A 16,169-nucleotide genomic window follows, 5' to 3' on the forward strand; every position below is an offset into this window, starting at 1 on the left:
AGGAGAAAGCAAACAAACCTGCCTGAACGACTGGCTGTTTGCAACACTGCCTGCTTTATGGCTCCGCCAAAATTGGATTCTTTCATCAGTCCTGGTCTTCCTTTTCTGCACAGAGCTATTTGGTGTTTTTTTAAAGATAAAACAGTAAACACACCAAAACAGACAACAAAGCCTGGATCAATGAAAATACATACAACTAGTTATTTCACTTTCAAACATTTTAAATATTTGTCGTTTGTAAATGGCTGAATATTCTTAGTCAGACTGCATCACATCTGGCTCCAGTAAAACATGGTTGAAAATTTAGATGAAAGCCTGCCTTCATCTAAAATTCTCATACTTGGTTATTAATTTCCAGTCATCCTTATAGAAATCTGCTTCCTCCAATTTTCTAATTGAGACTGCATGGCTTGAAATATGCCCATCAGCTACCGTATGGTTGCAAATCTACTCGACTAAGAAATACACATTCTCAGGCTTCAGAAAATCATCAGGCACTCCAGATTTTCCTGAAGCTTCCTGAGCAGCAGATGTCAATGACCAATATCAATGTCTCAGACCACTGGTCTCGACCAGTCTCACAGCTCCTGTCAGTGTTACAGCGACTCATGGAATTGCTGTCAAAGTAACCATTAGGATGCCTAGAAAATACACAACCTACATCTGGCTGCATGCATCCAACATATCCTCTCACAGGTTTTCTTGAACTGATGTTTTACTCACCAGGCTCTCGGTCCTTAGAGGAAATACACTCTTTTATGGACTCTGTTATGCCAAGACTAGCTGCGGTGGGGAGTGGACCAAGTAAGGATTCCAGTGCGGGTGGTCTTACAGGAGCTTCATTTCCATTTTTGCATTCTCCATCTTCACCTGGTTTTAACCTATCTTTCTCAAGAAGTTCATTACAAAAGTCTTTGTTTAAGTGATTAGCAGCTGCTTCCAGTTCTTCATCTTCTGCCTCTTCTTCTCCAAATATGCTTAACGTATTATCTTCTATAGAATCTGTAAGGAGAAAACAAACAAACAAACAACAAAAACCCCAAATCACTGCATACCATCTGTTACATAAACTAAGTAAATAGAGTAAATAGTGTAAATACTCCATCAAAGCAAAAAAAAAAAAAAAAATCAGCAGAGAAAATCTGTAGAAAACACACACTATTTCAGTACAATGTATGAATGTAGAGAGTTTCCAGATACTCTTCAAATTCATGACTCTGGCTATTAAAGTGTATTTTTGTGAATAGAGTCACTGTTTAAAATAGAAGCATTGTGTTATCAAATTATGGCAGGTAAAAGGCCTTTTCAAAAGAAGCCAACTACCTGTTGGCCAATGAATGGCCAATTAAACCTGCACAGAGAGCCACCATATCAATTTGTCAACCAGGGCATTCACTGACAGAAGGGTCTGTGTACTGCTATTCTGTGCACTCAACACTAGTGATGAAAAGAGACATTCTCAGGTATCAGTGCCAAACTTATAAGCTACCGAGAATGAAAGCGATTGCTGTACTGCAATTGTAAGGAACAAGTTTCATTTTTGTTTTTATTTTGCTTTTTTTTTATTATTTTTAATTTTGTATTAAGCATTTTGTTCATTTGAAGGCTGACAACTGAACCAACTAACTGGCAAGACGAGTTGAAAAGCAGAGAGAACCCTCGTACAATAAACAGAGATTATTTACTACCAAAGCATTTACATGATCACATTTATCACAATCAAGTTCACAGACTTAATACTGTCTGCAGGATATGAACCTATTATTATTTAAGCAGTCACAAGATTTTATACTTACCACTTTTAGATAAATTTGCAAATACGCCTTTTGCTTTTGGTCTACTATTTTCTAATTCAATCTCTATTTCATCTTGATAGCTTGATATTTCACCTGTGGTGATGAAATAAAAATAAAACTCAGCAATCATCAATGCAATTTTGAAGAAATGAGTGATCTGTTACACTAAACACAACTTATACCTTCAAAATCTTCCAGCTTTTTTGATAACGCCTTCTCAAGCTGAAATGAAAATAAACAAAAAAAAAACAACCATGAAATTACTTCAAAAACATCTCTGTACTATTTCTGAACTGTATACACAGACACAGAATCACAAGGTATTTTAAAAGCAATAAGAAGATTCCAAATCCTAATTCAAATTATTTTATATCGCCATAGGTATCAAGCAACTGGCCAATTTAAAACATTATGTCAGAAATCTCTATACTTCAAAAGGAACTTCTACTTCAGCAAGCTGCATATAGAAGGCTCCAGTCTATAGCAACAAGCTCTATGATTGTGCCTGTAGATACGAGCAAGTGCAAGGACAGTCCTGAAATTGCTGTGCATAGGCCAGATGTGGCACACATGCAATGTCAGTCTGCAGCACTGACCTACAGCATCTGACTGACTCTTGAGAACATCATAAACACATCAAGAGCCCTTTAAATGATAGCATATCTAGAATATTAAATACTACTGCCTTTTAAAAAAGCACATGGTTTCTGATCCAATTACAAAGCATGCACCTTGGCCACACTCTCTTAACTCTGGTTAACCAGAAGAGCACACACAGCACATACAAGAGAAGTGCAGGTATTAGAACAGCTTTTCAAGACCTGCATGCTGTAAGTTCAGCTTAATTTGTCACATGAGAGGCTCCAGTTTTGCAAGGGCATAAAGATGTGATGCTTCAGTAAAAAGTCAGAGCAGAAGAAGAGAAACATGCAGCAGGAAATGAGCATTACGAAGGGAAAGTAACTGCATCATCTGGCACACAGGGCAGCACCCAAGCAGAGTGCACTGGGCTCTCATCTACAATACAGCAGTTGTGCTTAGCACCAAATACTGGTATCCTGCAAAACATGGGAGCTCCACAGGTGCTCATCTGTTCAAACACCCCAATGTCCCCATCTGACCAACAAGAGCAGTGACACCGTGCTTCCTGCTGGGGTTGATTCAGACTGGAAAGACATTTCAGTCCCTCCTCAGAGGATACTTAAGGCTACATTTGAAGCTACGCATCTCTGGATGACACAGAGGTAGTAAAACCATATCCTTTAAAAAAAAAAAATAAATATATATATATATATATATATCTTAAGTTAATGAGTGTCATATGTACTAATGCTCACCATTCTCTTAAGAACCTCAATAGATGTAACCAAATTTTAAGAGATGCTAGCCAGTTAGGATTTAGTATTAATTGATCCAAAGGGAGAAAAGAGGAGAGAAATGAACAGAGCATCAGGTTTAGAATTTACCTGCTGTATCTTCAGCTTTTTTTGGCCAGCTGTGAACGAAGGGGGATCACACTCTTCTTCCAAGTCAATCCTCATAAACTCATCTATGGTTAGCTGACTCGTTGGCGTATACTCAAACTCTGTCAACCTATCAAAGCGTACACCGTATTACCTTAACATCTTTAAGGTCTTCTTTACAAGTCACAAAATTCATCAGATTTCTGACTTGCAGAATGAACATTCTGTAAGAACCAGAAACTTTGGCTCAAGTACAGAAAAAATTAAAACTGAAGCGATACTAATTGTTTCATTTGCTGCAAAGTAAGTATCTTTTCATATCACAAATTAGCTTTTGATTTATTAGAGTACACAACACACACACTTTTTTTTGATGAACAAAGACTGAACAGAAATACAACAGCCATTACAATCAATTATGTACAGCCTGACAAAACAAGAGAAATGCAGTTTGTCTCTCCTGTCTCGCTGCTTTTGGGATGAACAACGAAAACAAAACAGATTCCCAAACTAAAATATCTGCCACCAGAGTTTAAGAGATGCTCAAAAACAAGAAGAAATCTTCCCAGGACACAAAGAAACAGTAGTAAAATAAAGGGATCATCTCCCTGTTGCATAGATAGAATAGATGAATGTATATAATTTTATAATAACATGCTTTGTATTTGTTTAATGTTTGCATTTCAGAAGCTCCTGCTTCTGTGAGAGATACGACTGGCTCCATAGGGAACTGCCATAAAAGCAGCTAAAGCTTTCAAAGAAACTGACTCTTAAACGACACTGCAACATCTTAACTACATCCACAATTTCCAGCGTTTTATACAGGTGGTTGAGAACCATCACATCCATCTTACAAATGGAGAAAACAAGACAAAAGGTTAAGTGTAAAGCCAGGTCAGGAAATGTCTGGCAGAATGCTTTTCTGACAGAAAGTGCCCTTTTAATAATATCAACATTTTCCATGGGAAAACTGCATTGATAGGTCTGCAGCTGCTCCACTGGAATATTCTCATCTTCCAAAGGAAGCACAGTTAATGACCGTTCCCATCTGCAAAGCTGGACACAAAGCTATTGCAGCAACCCCAGCTCAGGACATTTCAGAATTTCTTTCTCCCAAAAAGTAATCATGATTTTTCCCTTTCACTTTTTATCGTAATAAAACTCCTTCCAGAGTCTCTTCTTCCAGAGAAGAAATTTTCTGTAGGACACAAACTCCATTTCCAACCACCTCCAGGACCAGTGCCAATAGCACCTGACAATTCTCTCTCCCTATATTCTTATCACTATGTGTATTTGTTTATTTTTAATAAATTGAGGAGCAAAACAAAACGGCTATTATTTTAATTCAGAATTCATTTAATGCCAGATCCAGACATCATTTTAGAAGCACAGTTTCCCATTCATCACAATGCAACCACAGTCATCCAGCTGTTGACATATGAATCAAGCACTTTAGAGGCGGTCCCACTTCAGCAAGACTTCCCCTCCCTACCAGCCTCACCTACTTAAATTGTCATTCTCCTCCCACTGTTATGAGCCAACACACTTTTTGGCATAGACATCTGGTTTGTCCACGCCATGCTTGCTCAGTGTTTGAGATGAGGATCCAAATCAAAACAGCAACACCTTGTAGGCATGCAGAGCAACGTAGAAAATGTCAGTGGCAAAATGCAGGTCAGTGACAAGATGACTTGGATTTCAGCACTGAACTCCGTGCACATCTCCTTGCAGACACCCGAGGCTCCATCTGCCTGGCTCCTTGCGACCTTGTGTGACTCACATCACGTACTCTGTCAGACATTAGCCCAAGGGTGTGCCAATGTTCAGTTGTCATCAGTGTCGTCTCAAGAACCAGCTTCAACCCTGGGTCAGAACAGCAGCACAGGCCCATCCTGAGACCTCCAGTGTACCTGGGCCAGGCAGGGCAAACCTCAAGTTTGCTGGCCATGCTAAAGGGGAGCTTAAATCCACAGCACAACACAGTTGTAATCAACCAGTCTGGCCATGAGCTCCCATGCCCACGTCCTTCCCTTCCTCAGTCCTGATCCAAGCTAAACCAGCTGAGTGCTGACCAGCCTGGCTCTGAAATTGGTTGCTATGACCATGTAGGCACAGGACCCTGACTGGAAGCTCAAATCTACCAAGTGTCAGATCTTAGCCACAGGACCGCAACCTTCCATCCTGAAATGACAAACACCCCCTGAAGATGACCACAGCTTGAATTAATTATTAATTTAATAAGTTCAGTTAATTCCTAAGCAATCTCCCTAGCAATAGTGCCATAAGTCAAGGCCAGGATGAGCGTCTGACCCACAAAACACCGCCAAGCACGGCTACATGTGACCCCTATTCTACATGGGCTGAAAATACAACCCCATACAGCCCATTTCACGCCAGCAAGCGTGTGCAGAAGAAGTAGGAGCAAGGCCATACAATCTTACACTCAGCATCACGCTGTAGCAGAGCAAGCCATTCCCTCAGCGTTTTCTCCTTTAACTTGATATAAATAAATATCTGCAATTGCCAACCACTTTTCTGCCTCAGCATCTTACATTGGCTGATATCCTGTCTGCATATTTCTAAACATTTCTTTAATTTTATCCAGTGTTTGGACACATGCCACCAAGGCAACAAACTGATGCACACAGCAGTCTACGCTGCATGGAACAAGGCAACAGCAGTTTGGCAGCTATGAAAAACTGATGCAATCTTAATTATAAGCATGATAATTTCAGGGGCAAGGGAGTATCGTCATGAAAAAAAACCCACCAACTAGCTGCTGGCTATTTTTTAAGTTCTGCATAGAAATGATATCCAAGTTCACTTTGTAATTTTGTTAATCTAAAAAATGAATAATAAATCTCATAAGAGTAGCCATTTTAAGTCATCCAAGGGAGGAAAACAAACAGATACACAAATTAAGATATTATTACCTTGGCATGAATTCAAAAGGGCTCCAAAAACTGAAATTTGGCAGACAAGTATGTTCTATTTATAGCTGAAGCAGAGGCAATCAGTTCAGGCTAAGATTCAACTTCCAGTAAAAACCTTCCTCTTACAGTTTCTCACAGACTCTTTCAAGCAAGCTCCTTTGGGAGCAAAGTTTTTCCAGGGCTTGGTGTCACTGTTCCTATCCCCAGCCCTTCTTTTTTTTTCCCCAAAGAAAAATTTCCACAGCTTTTGTTCCACCCCTTTACAGACAAAAACACACCTCGTGCTCTGATCAAGCACTTTTGTGCACCAAGCAGTAAACCAATTCCGTTCACACTTAATTTAGCTCCCAATAAGGGAAAATGGGTCAGTCACTTTGAAGCCGAGCAATGGGTTTTTTTCCACTTTGTTTTGTTTCAGGAACGCTGTCCAGTGTAGACTTATGAATCCAGTCTACAGCTTAGGGGATAAAAAACATGAAAAAGGCTTCCATGCACAGCTGAATGCTCAGTTTTAGTGGTTACTTGAAATTCTGCGGTGGTGGGGTGCAACAAAGCATTCAAAAGAGCAAGGTCCTCTGGAGGCTAACTCACAAATGCTTCGGGACTTCAAGTTCAAAGTCCAAGAGGGACTTCTGAGCAGGGACAAATTGGAAGAAGCCGCACTGCCCTCTGCTCCCTATTCAGAGGAAAGAGGAAAAGTAGCTGAAAGTGCCAGCAAATCTCAGCCAGGACCAGAGAAGCATGGTGAGCTACACAGCATCTGATTGCACTCTTACGTACGCACAGTCAGTGCCCAGCTCTAGAAAGCAGGTGGTGCAGCAGAGGTACCTTGTGCTGGATGGACCTCTGCATAGAATGGCAGACAGATCAGAAACTCGGAGGCATTCTTTTAAAAAATACTGTAGTGAACAAAGCAGCTGATTTGACAACTCCGACATTTACAAGCTGAAGAAAAGTAAAGGACTTACTGTTATGTTTTACTTGAGTACAAAACTATTTTACTACATCCCTACTGTCTTAAGGGTGCTCATCTGTGCTGCCTACCACTCCAAACCTGTGTGCCCACTAACATAAGAAAAGGTCAGAATTTGCACTGCTGTGGCAAACGGTCACTGTTTACTAAATTACAAATGTCTACTGCATCATTCTCCTCTACCCATTTTTTCCAAGCTATACAATGTTTATGCATGAACTATTTATGGAAGCACATAAACTCATAACAGTGATACTTAATATACAGATGAAATGCTTCCTACAGGATATAAAAGTTTTCCAGTATCCCATAGCATGTAAACAAATAGAACTGTAATCTCCTTTATATGCAACTGTCGTACACAAAAGAGATGCTCCGAAAGTAATACCTCCTATTTTATTCTATTGACCCACGATGTCTAAGGCAGATTGGTGGTGGTATGGCAGTAGAGGACGGACCTTCCCACCAATATCCCACTACGTGTTGTTGCCGTGTGACAAGGTGGCAGTAGAGGGACAGTCTGACAGAACAGCATCTCACGTGGAAGTACAAATGAAGCTGAGGGGTGGAACTGAATTCCTCGTTGCGGAAAAAATGGCACCCAGTGACATTCATCGACAGTAAGTGAACATTGACAATGACCAAACAGTGGTTGTGAGTTTGGTGAGGCAGTGGGTGGTGCATTTCAGCAGTGAGTCATCTCTGTTGGTGCAGACTGTGACTAGCACTGCATGCAGGCTCTTGTTCATTGCTGGAGAAAATGCAGAGCTAGTGGTGGTGACTGTGTGAAAAATACTGTTTTGTAACTGAAAATTTGCTCTATCAAACAGTGTTATTGTGCTCTTTGTAGCTCTTGTTGTTTCCTTGGAAATAAATAGGAGGCATTACTTTCAGCCCAACCTACATCTGCATAACAATATACAACTTGCAACAACATAAAAAGAGATACTTTTGAAGCTTATTGAGTAGGTATCTCACTACTAAAAGGTGGAGACTAAATCAGAGGTCACCTGATTGCTGTACTTTTACCATGTACAACTTATCATCTGAGCTGTGCTAAATTACCCTCCCTGTGCTCCTACCCCAAAACACCTAGAAATATTTTCTCTTAAACAACTCCCACAGTGTCTTACATTAATACATTTCATCTGCTTTTGTGGTGGACTAACAGTACACACAACACAGTCATTTACTGCAAATTCGCTGGGAGCTGATCATTTACGGTGCTCATTTGCTAGTAATTCTTTCCTTTTTTTAAGTATTAAACAATAGGTATCTCGAAAGATTTGTTCTTGTACGAATCAGAAGCGCCCTTAGGAATCAGTACGTTTTGCTTGCTTCCACCAAAAAAAGAGATGTAAAATATCACAAATTTGTTATCGTTATTTTTTTCAATTCCACAAATGCTTACACACAGTTGTCAACATCTGTGTGCAACAACTAACCCACTAATCATCCCACTGATGGGCTGTCCTGAATCAGTCCAAACCCACTGGAATTCTTTGTCCTTGTCTTTCCCCCAGTTCCAGTGTTCACACCACAGCAATAAAACGCTACAGCACTACTTAAAATTGTACTCCATTAGCATGGTTCCTCCACTGCACTCTGTCAAAACATTCTGTAATCTCCTGGAAAAGAAAAATAGCATGTGGCTTCATTTCTTAGCAGAGCCGCTCAGACGAGCAAAGTCAAACACAGAGAAAACTGTTTACAAGATCTAAGCCCGAGTTAGTGCTAAGAGTTAATTATTGTATCAAAAGTAACAGCCACCAAATAAATTTGAAATGGCAGTTTTTAAAATAAGCATGAAGTACTGAAACATATTAGGACTCTAATTAATGCATTAGCTTACGAGCTGTAAAGAAGTCAGATTTATAAAAAGTAACACAGCTGGCAAAATTGGATTCATCAAAAACAAAACCTTTTGTCATTACAGTAGACAAACAAGCTTGCAAAAGTATGCAATACCAACAGGCACAGGTCGAGCCCCATTTGACTCACTCTCCTAGACAGATTGCTAGAAATCACCTATAAGTCATTTGAATATTTAACTTGGGACGTCAGACATTTCTCCATTATTTAACTTGAGGCATAAAGTATTTCTCCATTTGCTCTCTCAGCCTGGCACAGGGTTTTAGTACAACTGTACATGTATCAGAGCAGAACACCAACTTCCAGGCAGCCTTCCCTTCAGCTGTGGCAGTGATACAGCTTTGGTATTCTGGAAGACCCGGCCCTGCAGCCAGCTGTGCAGCATCCCCATTACCTTCTCTCCCCATCCTAGCTCTGAACTCACGTACCAAACCACTCCTCTCTTTGTTTTTGCTTGCAGAAATCTGCCCATCTGGAGACTGCTGCAGGAGTTTGGACACCAAGTTTATGAGAACTAGATATTGCTGCAGTGAGAACAAGAAAAGCTACGGCAGCTTTTCTCTGTGCATAAGTCATTCATTTTTCCAGAAAACTTCCAAAGCCGTCATTGAAAGAGCTGGAGCTGGATCCCCAGAACACAACCCAAAGGACCCTGCTTAAGAAAGCCCCTGCAGCATCTCCACCCTGAGTGGTAAACAGTGTTCTTTTATCATGAGGTTTTGTCTTCCTCTACCGCTCTGTTGTGTGAAAAAACATTTGCCTCATAAATGAGCTCTGGTGCTGTTCTGGCCTTTCATTTCAACTCCTGCTCAATCAAGCTTCACTTCTGCTGATACATTACTCCGTCTGAAGTTCATCACAAATAGGCTTTTAAACAGATAAGGACTTCGTGGAACTGAGAAGAAATTTTTTTTAATGCAAAAAGCAGCTTATTTAAAGATAAAGAGAGAGAACCAAAGAAGTAAAACACAAGTGTTAACAAAGATAAGCTGATTTTTTAAATTTCTATTGAAGTAGTGCCTAAGATCTTCAAACACGCGTAAGGGCCGCACCGTATTACATAATGTACAGTGGAAAATCACAAAAATTATTCCTACTGCACGAAGAACATAATTTAGTGTGCAGAAAAAGTATGCAGTAGGTGAACAAACAGACGAGGGGCAATGTATGTAAATGTTAAAGAAGCAGAAGCGAAGACAGGTGCATTAAACAGGCACAGTTGTGAGAATAAAATAAGAGCACTGAGTTTAGGAAAAGTTAATTTCTGTTATCTCCACAGAAGATTACACAAAAAAAAAATAACAATTTGACTAATTAGTTAATATTTGTACAGTACTCTGAATATATAAAGTGATCTGTAAGTTAATATCATTTCAATTAGACTGGAAGCGAGACAGAATTATCAGTACGTTTATTAATATTTAATGCCTTCCCTTTCAACAACAGCAACAAGCTTTACATTTTAATTGTGTGCTTCCAAACCTAAAGCAAAAAGGCTCTGTGAAGTAACTACAAAGTTTTCTCACTGAGCCCTTACCAGAGCCACACGTGCTAGAAATAAAGTCACTCCGTTCTCCAGCCAAACAGTTAGATTAAGATCTCCTGATTTGAAGATGGATGACAGGGTCTAAAGGCTACTTCCATGCTTTGTTGCTTCCTCCTTTCAAACCAGGTTCCGTTTATGATCATTCATTTTTAAGGCCTGAAGGTGCAGCGCACGTTGGTGAGCCTCCTCCTGAACCCCACTCCCTGGTGCCCAGCTGTAAGCTTAACACAGCCTTCTTAAAACCTGTCGTTCCTGCCTCCTTGCCCACTGATCTGTACAGCCCTGTCTACCCCACACGTGGAAGGGAGGGATGTGAAAATCCAACCACCACACAGGGAGAACCTGGAGGCTGGAAACCTGGACTCTATCTTGGTTTCCTTCAAGGGCTTTCCTAGGAAAGCCACCAGCAGCAAGCACAGCACCCCAGGCGGCCCATGAACGCTCTTCACCCAACCACACTCAGCTGCTTCACAATGCACAGAGCAGCAGCAGCTCTTTGCAGATTGAGAATTGCTACAGTGACAATTAAAAGGAAATAAATCTACAACACACTGAGAAGCAAAGATTTCTTAAGAACATGAAACAACTGCTTATTAATTCAGACAACTTCTCCTTGATGGCATCCTGAGAGGAATTCTTGAAAGATGAGGAAAAAAATGGGGAGCAGAAACAGTTATTCAATGGTATTTTTTATTTGCCTTCATTAAGTACCATATAACGTGCTCTTATTTGAAAAACATCAATCAAATTTATAGATTCGTGATAAATATAGTTGTAATTATAGCTGCTTGAAAATAATTCAGCTGTCACGTTTACCCTGTCAAAGTAAATAACGCTGTCATTTCAGTTGATGTGTGTGACTTGAGTAAACATTTCAAAGCATGAATTTTGAAGCAAGATCTCTCCACTTGAAACAATTGCTCAAATTAATTTTCCTTCCAACTCCGGTTTATTATGCTTATTTTCTCAGTACCAATGAACTATTCAACCACGTAACCAAGGTGTCTTGGAATCGACTGTGGGTGCATAAATCATCAATTCTAAAAAAGCACATTAGAACACATGACCTGCTGACCGGAGGAAAAAAAGTGGCATTTGTATTCATTCATCCTAACTGTTATAGTGCCTACAGCCATTTAAACAGTTTAAATGTATCCCTGCAGCACCCAGGCAAGGCAGGGAAATGTTATCACTCCTGCTCCACAAATGAAGATCTAGAGCAAATATATTTTTCATGATTAAGAAGTGAATAGTATTAACAAAAATTAGATCCAGCTAGATGTGTCTGGGCCAGTCTAGACGTGGTGAGAAAGTAAAACACCAGGGGAACTTTCTGAAGACAAAACTTTGGTTCAGCCAACTTCAAAATATTCCGCTGGTAGAAAAATTTTGTACTGGGGGCAACAAAAAGTATGGCTTCACAGTTAGGTCAATTTTCACATACCTAAAAGAAAAGGCTACAGATTTTCAAACCTGGGAGAAGTTGGGTAACTGCTACTAATGCTGACTTCATCAATACGTGGAAGCGTTAGTAGATCTGTTCAACAAAAACCAATTCAAAGGTGCAGACAAAATTCTTACTTTCTGCTGATAACACCACAATGAATCCCTCTGGTGAAGTTAAAGCCGTTGTGCTGTCTTCCATTTATTAGCAGTGCAACAATATTGAAAATGAACGTTTTATCAAAATAGTTTGTACAACAAAAGGACAAGACTTTCCAGCACAGTATTCTAGATCAAGGTAAGAAAATCCTGCAGGACATCCTCAGCTTTGAGAATCAATCATTTCCTCTGTTAACACTGACGACCGAATACTATTTGACTTAAACTCCTCACCTGTGAAACAGGCACAGTGCTTCCTACCACCTCTGCTAAGCATCTGAGGCCTTGCATAAGAGGCAGGGTTAGTACTTCAATATGACCAGCTAAACACATTGTACTTATTTTATTCCTGGCACTCGTGAAAAGGAAAATAACCTGGCTTTCTCTGATATGTATCCATTTTAGACAACACCACTTTTCAGTTCTGTAAACGAAAGATAAAAGTAATAAAATGGCACCGACCTTTTCCTTAGCGTGGACTCACAAACCTTGACCACCCTGATGACCTCTTTAACAGTGCGGCGGAAATCGTGCATTCTCGCTGCCACTAACAGAGCTGGAGAATAAGCAGGGACAGTCAATGTCAGAAAGAGGAAAATTTGCTGAAGAAAAGCAGAAAACAGGCAGATAAGGACAGCCTCTCTTTGCCCCTGCCTTCAGATAAAGAGCACTAAATGCTCTTTATAACATAAGTTCAGCTGCATCCTTGAATACATGCGATTGACTCAACTTTACAGACCTTGTTCCTACCCACTAAAACGAAGCTGATTGCAAACTGCACCCTAACAATTTTATGCTTTAGCTCACCGTGGAAACCACAGCTATTTCAATACGGCACAAGAGCTTCAGACTGATCACACATTGTCAAAGTGATCATCTTTTTAGCAGAACTTACTAGTTGAATAAAAAGCTTTCCAGTTAAATCCCTGGAAGCAAAACACAGAACCTGCTTAAGCTGTTCTCCTCAGTGCTGTGACCACTACCACCAGCCTGCTGGTGCACAAGTGCTGGTATGCAAGACCTTCTACACAGCCAGACAAGTGCAATTGTTTGCATTTGCATTAGTGTTTTGATTCAGAGTAGCAGGACAGTAGACAGAGTAGCTGTTTTGAGGCATCAATCTCATTCATTCATCACATGGTGGTTCAGTGGGCAAAACAGGTTTAAGCATGCAGAAGTGCCTTTCTCCAGGAAACAAAACCAGAGCTCCACTTCAGGCACACGCAGAATGGCTCCAATTCCTAATAGGAACATCAAATGACTGCTCCTTCACACAGCTCCAGACAATGCGTGGCACAGACATGTAGGCCAAGGAACCAAAAGAAGCCATGAACTCCATGCGCTGTTTAATGTGTGGAAGGATGTAGGAACTCAGCACCTCCTGCTTCAACTTATAGAATGGTTTGAAACCATCTCCCCTTGTCCTGTCAAAACAGACCCTACTAAAGAGTCTGTCCCTTCTTTCTCACAGCCCCCCTCTAGATATTGAAAGGCCACTGTCATGAGTCCCCAGAGCCTTCTCTTCTCTAGGCTGAATGGCCCCAGCTCTCTCAGCCTGTAAGAAGATTGCATAGTTTTGGGTTCCCTATGATTATGCACCATTCAAGCACATACAAGACCTTTCAAATATAATCAAGTGCATACACCAACTTTATGGCTACATGCACTTCTCATTAGTCTGACCTCACTAGCTGATGTCAACCTGTAGGTTTTTCTAAGCATCACGCCTGCAATGAATCTTGGAAAAAGACTGAGAAAAAAATAATTTTACGTATTAGGTCAGAGAGGGCATTCTTGCATAAGAATCAGTGTAAAGATACATATCCAAGTGCTTGCACGAGGGGTGCAGTTTTAGCTGACAAAAAGTTACAGCTTGCAGAATGGGAGTGAGAGGAGCCCCAGAAAGGTTAAAATGCAAGAGGTAAAGGATTTGAGCAAGGAATGTGGGAGCAGAACTGAAATTTGAGCTCCTAGGAAATCGGAAAGTCCACAGATATTCCCAGTTCCCAGAACATCTTTCACAACCTGATTCAGGTGTAGCAACATACTTCACATCTCACATACCCGGCACCCTGTATCTCACACATCTGGCACCCCACATCTCCCACATCTGACATATCTGGCACTCCACATCTCACACATCTGACACCCCACATCTCACACACCTGCCCCGCAGAGCCCAGACGGCCGGCGGCCAGTGTGCATCCAGTCTCGCTTCATTCTCTGCAGTAGCCTGAGAGCCGTCATGGACACTTCATGGTTCTTATCCCCAAATTCCAGCATATGGGCAAAACGAGGAATATATAAACACGGATCTGCAAAAGAAAGTAACACAATTACTCCTAATCCCAAACCTTGATTTATGACACACAGAACTGCGAGGCCGTCATGGTCGGCTTGCTTCACATCTCAGGGAACAAGCAGAGAGCAGCACAGATGAAACTTTAGGATCACCTTTTCACTACAGGCATAGCTAAAACAAAATCCTTCCTCGCTTACAGACAAGAGGCTTTTAAAGCACGTTGTCCTCAGAGCTTTCCAGGGTTCAAAGCTGTATCCAGGCACAAATTGCTGGAACCCAATTAATGTCAACAGCCTACGACGATTTACATCAGCCCAGGATGTGTCTCCTGATGTATAAACTCATTTCAAGTGTTGGTGTTATCAGGTTCAGACCCACCGAAATCTGTCAGCGCGGATTGTGCTTTGCCTAACCCAATTTATAATTTATCAAACAATCTTGTAAAAGCCGCACGTAACACATGTTTACTCTGATTTGAGGTATCAGCCACTCATTTCCTGCCTGCCTTTTATCACTTGACCGAAAATCCATGATGTAAGGTAAATTGTTAACTATTAGCCCCGACTCAATTTCCTTAGCTGATCTCCTATGTGGGCACTTACACTGATAAAGATGAAAATTCAGCTCAAAGCGCTGCAGCAGCCACACAGATTTACAACTAATCAGAGCGCTTCCACGTAGCACAGAGCTCTGACAACGATGCCCTGTTGCTATCCCTAATTACCCACACCAGCAGTACATGGCTACACAAAGGCATTTACATGAAGCATCCTGCGGATTGAGCAACGACTTCCAAACACGTTTCCCTCAAACCTTAAGATATTAAGCCAAACCTTAAGATTTTAACTTTAAAAGCAGTAACCTCCTGACCATGGCCATAAAAACCAAAGTGCCCGTTGCAAGTGAGTTGCCTGGGAGAACAGCTTAAGGAAACCCGCTTCCAAGTGCTTTCATGTAAAAATGAGTATTGGCACAAATACAGCCTTAGGAAAAGTGTGATTTTTTCATGCTAGTAAATAAAACCGACCAATTCCAAGATGCAAAACGCTTCCAGAAGCACTACTCAAACTTAGTGGACATGCAACTTTGCTACTGACGTTGCAGCACTGTGAGCAGTGCCAGCAGGCAGCACCCGGCCCATTCCTAATTGCCCTGCAAGGGTTGGGCTGCCCTGTATGGGATCTGACTGCCTTACATGGGGTCTGTGCCTCCCAGTATGGGGTCAAGGCTGCCATAAAGGGCAGGGACCCAGCTCCAGGGTGAGGCAGAGGAGTTGGGGGGTGTTTGCATGCATTCTGCACAGAAACTGCTCTGAGTTTTCTGCCAGCACTTGTGCCCACAGGTCATTTCACAAAACGTAACATGCAGTTATAAATTCTGAAAGCTACTAACAGCCAGAGTATGAACGTGTGGATGGTTTTGAATGAAAAGCCAATAGCAAAGGAGGCCATAAAAGGTCAAAAAGTAACGCCACCAATATATAAATTAAACCGGGGCCAAAGTTAACATGACTGTCTGCCACATGGATTAAAAAAATAATAATGAACAAACACTCGTAAAATGCTGCTGAAACCAACAGCAGTCCTTCCATACAGCACAGCCCCTGCCTACAGAGAGACCCTGGGCTGAGGGCATGGCATGGAGCTGTGGAGTGAAGGGTGGGGGTCTGCGAGGGGCTGCAA

The 16,169-nt window shown here is 41.2% G+C and overlaps 1 protein-coding gene across 3 annotated transcripts in view; it reads right to left on the reverse strand.

The window, feature by feature from the left end:
• Positions 1-16,169, reverse strand: part of BRF1 (BRF1 RNA polymerase III transcription initiation factor subunit) — a 165,864-nt gene that overhangs the window by 69,525 nt on the left and 80,170 nt on the right. For all 3 annotated transcript variants that reach the window (XM_052696023.1, XM_052696021.1, XM_052696022.1), the window contains 6 exons: positions 14,351-14,500; positions 12,648-12,741; positions 3,263-3,389; positions 1,979-2,018; positions 1,797-1,889; positions 724-1,002 (listed from right to left, as the gene is read on the reverse strand). In XM_052696023.1, the coding sequence (XP_052551983.1) occupies positions 724-1,002; positions 1,797-1,889; positions 1,979-2,018; positions 3,263-3,389; positions 12,648-12,741; positions 14,351-14,500 (783 nt within the window). The remainder of the gene's footprint in view (positions 1-723; positions 1,003-1,796; positions 1,890-1,978; positions 2,019-3,262; positions 3,390-12,647; positions 12,742-14,350; positions 14,501-16,169) is intronic.

The sequence above is a fragment of the Tympanuchus pallidicinctus genome, unplaced genomic scaffold (assembly GCF_026119805.1).
Source record: "Tympanuchus pallidicinctus isolate F22 unplaced genomic scaffold, pur_lepc_1.0 scaffold3, whole genome shotgun sequence".
NCBI classification, from domain to species: domain Eukaryota; kingdom Metazoa; phylum Chordata; class Aves; order Galliformes; family Phasianidae; genus Tympanuchus; species Tympanuchus pallidicinctus.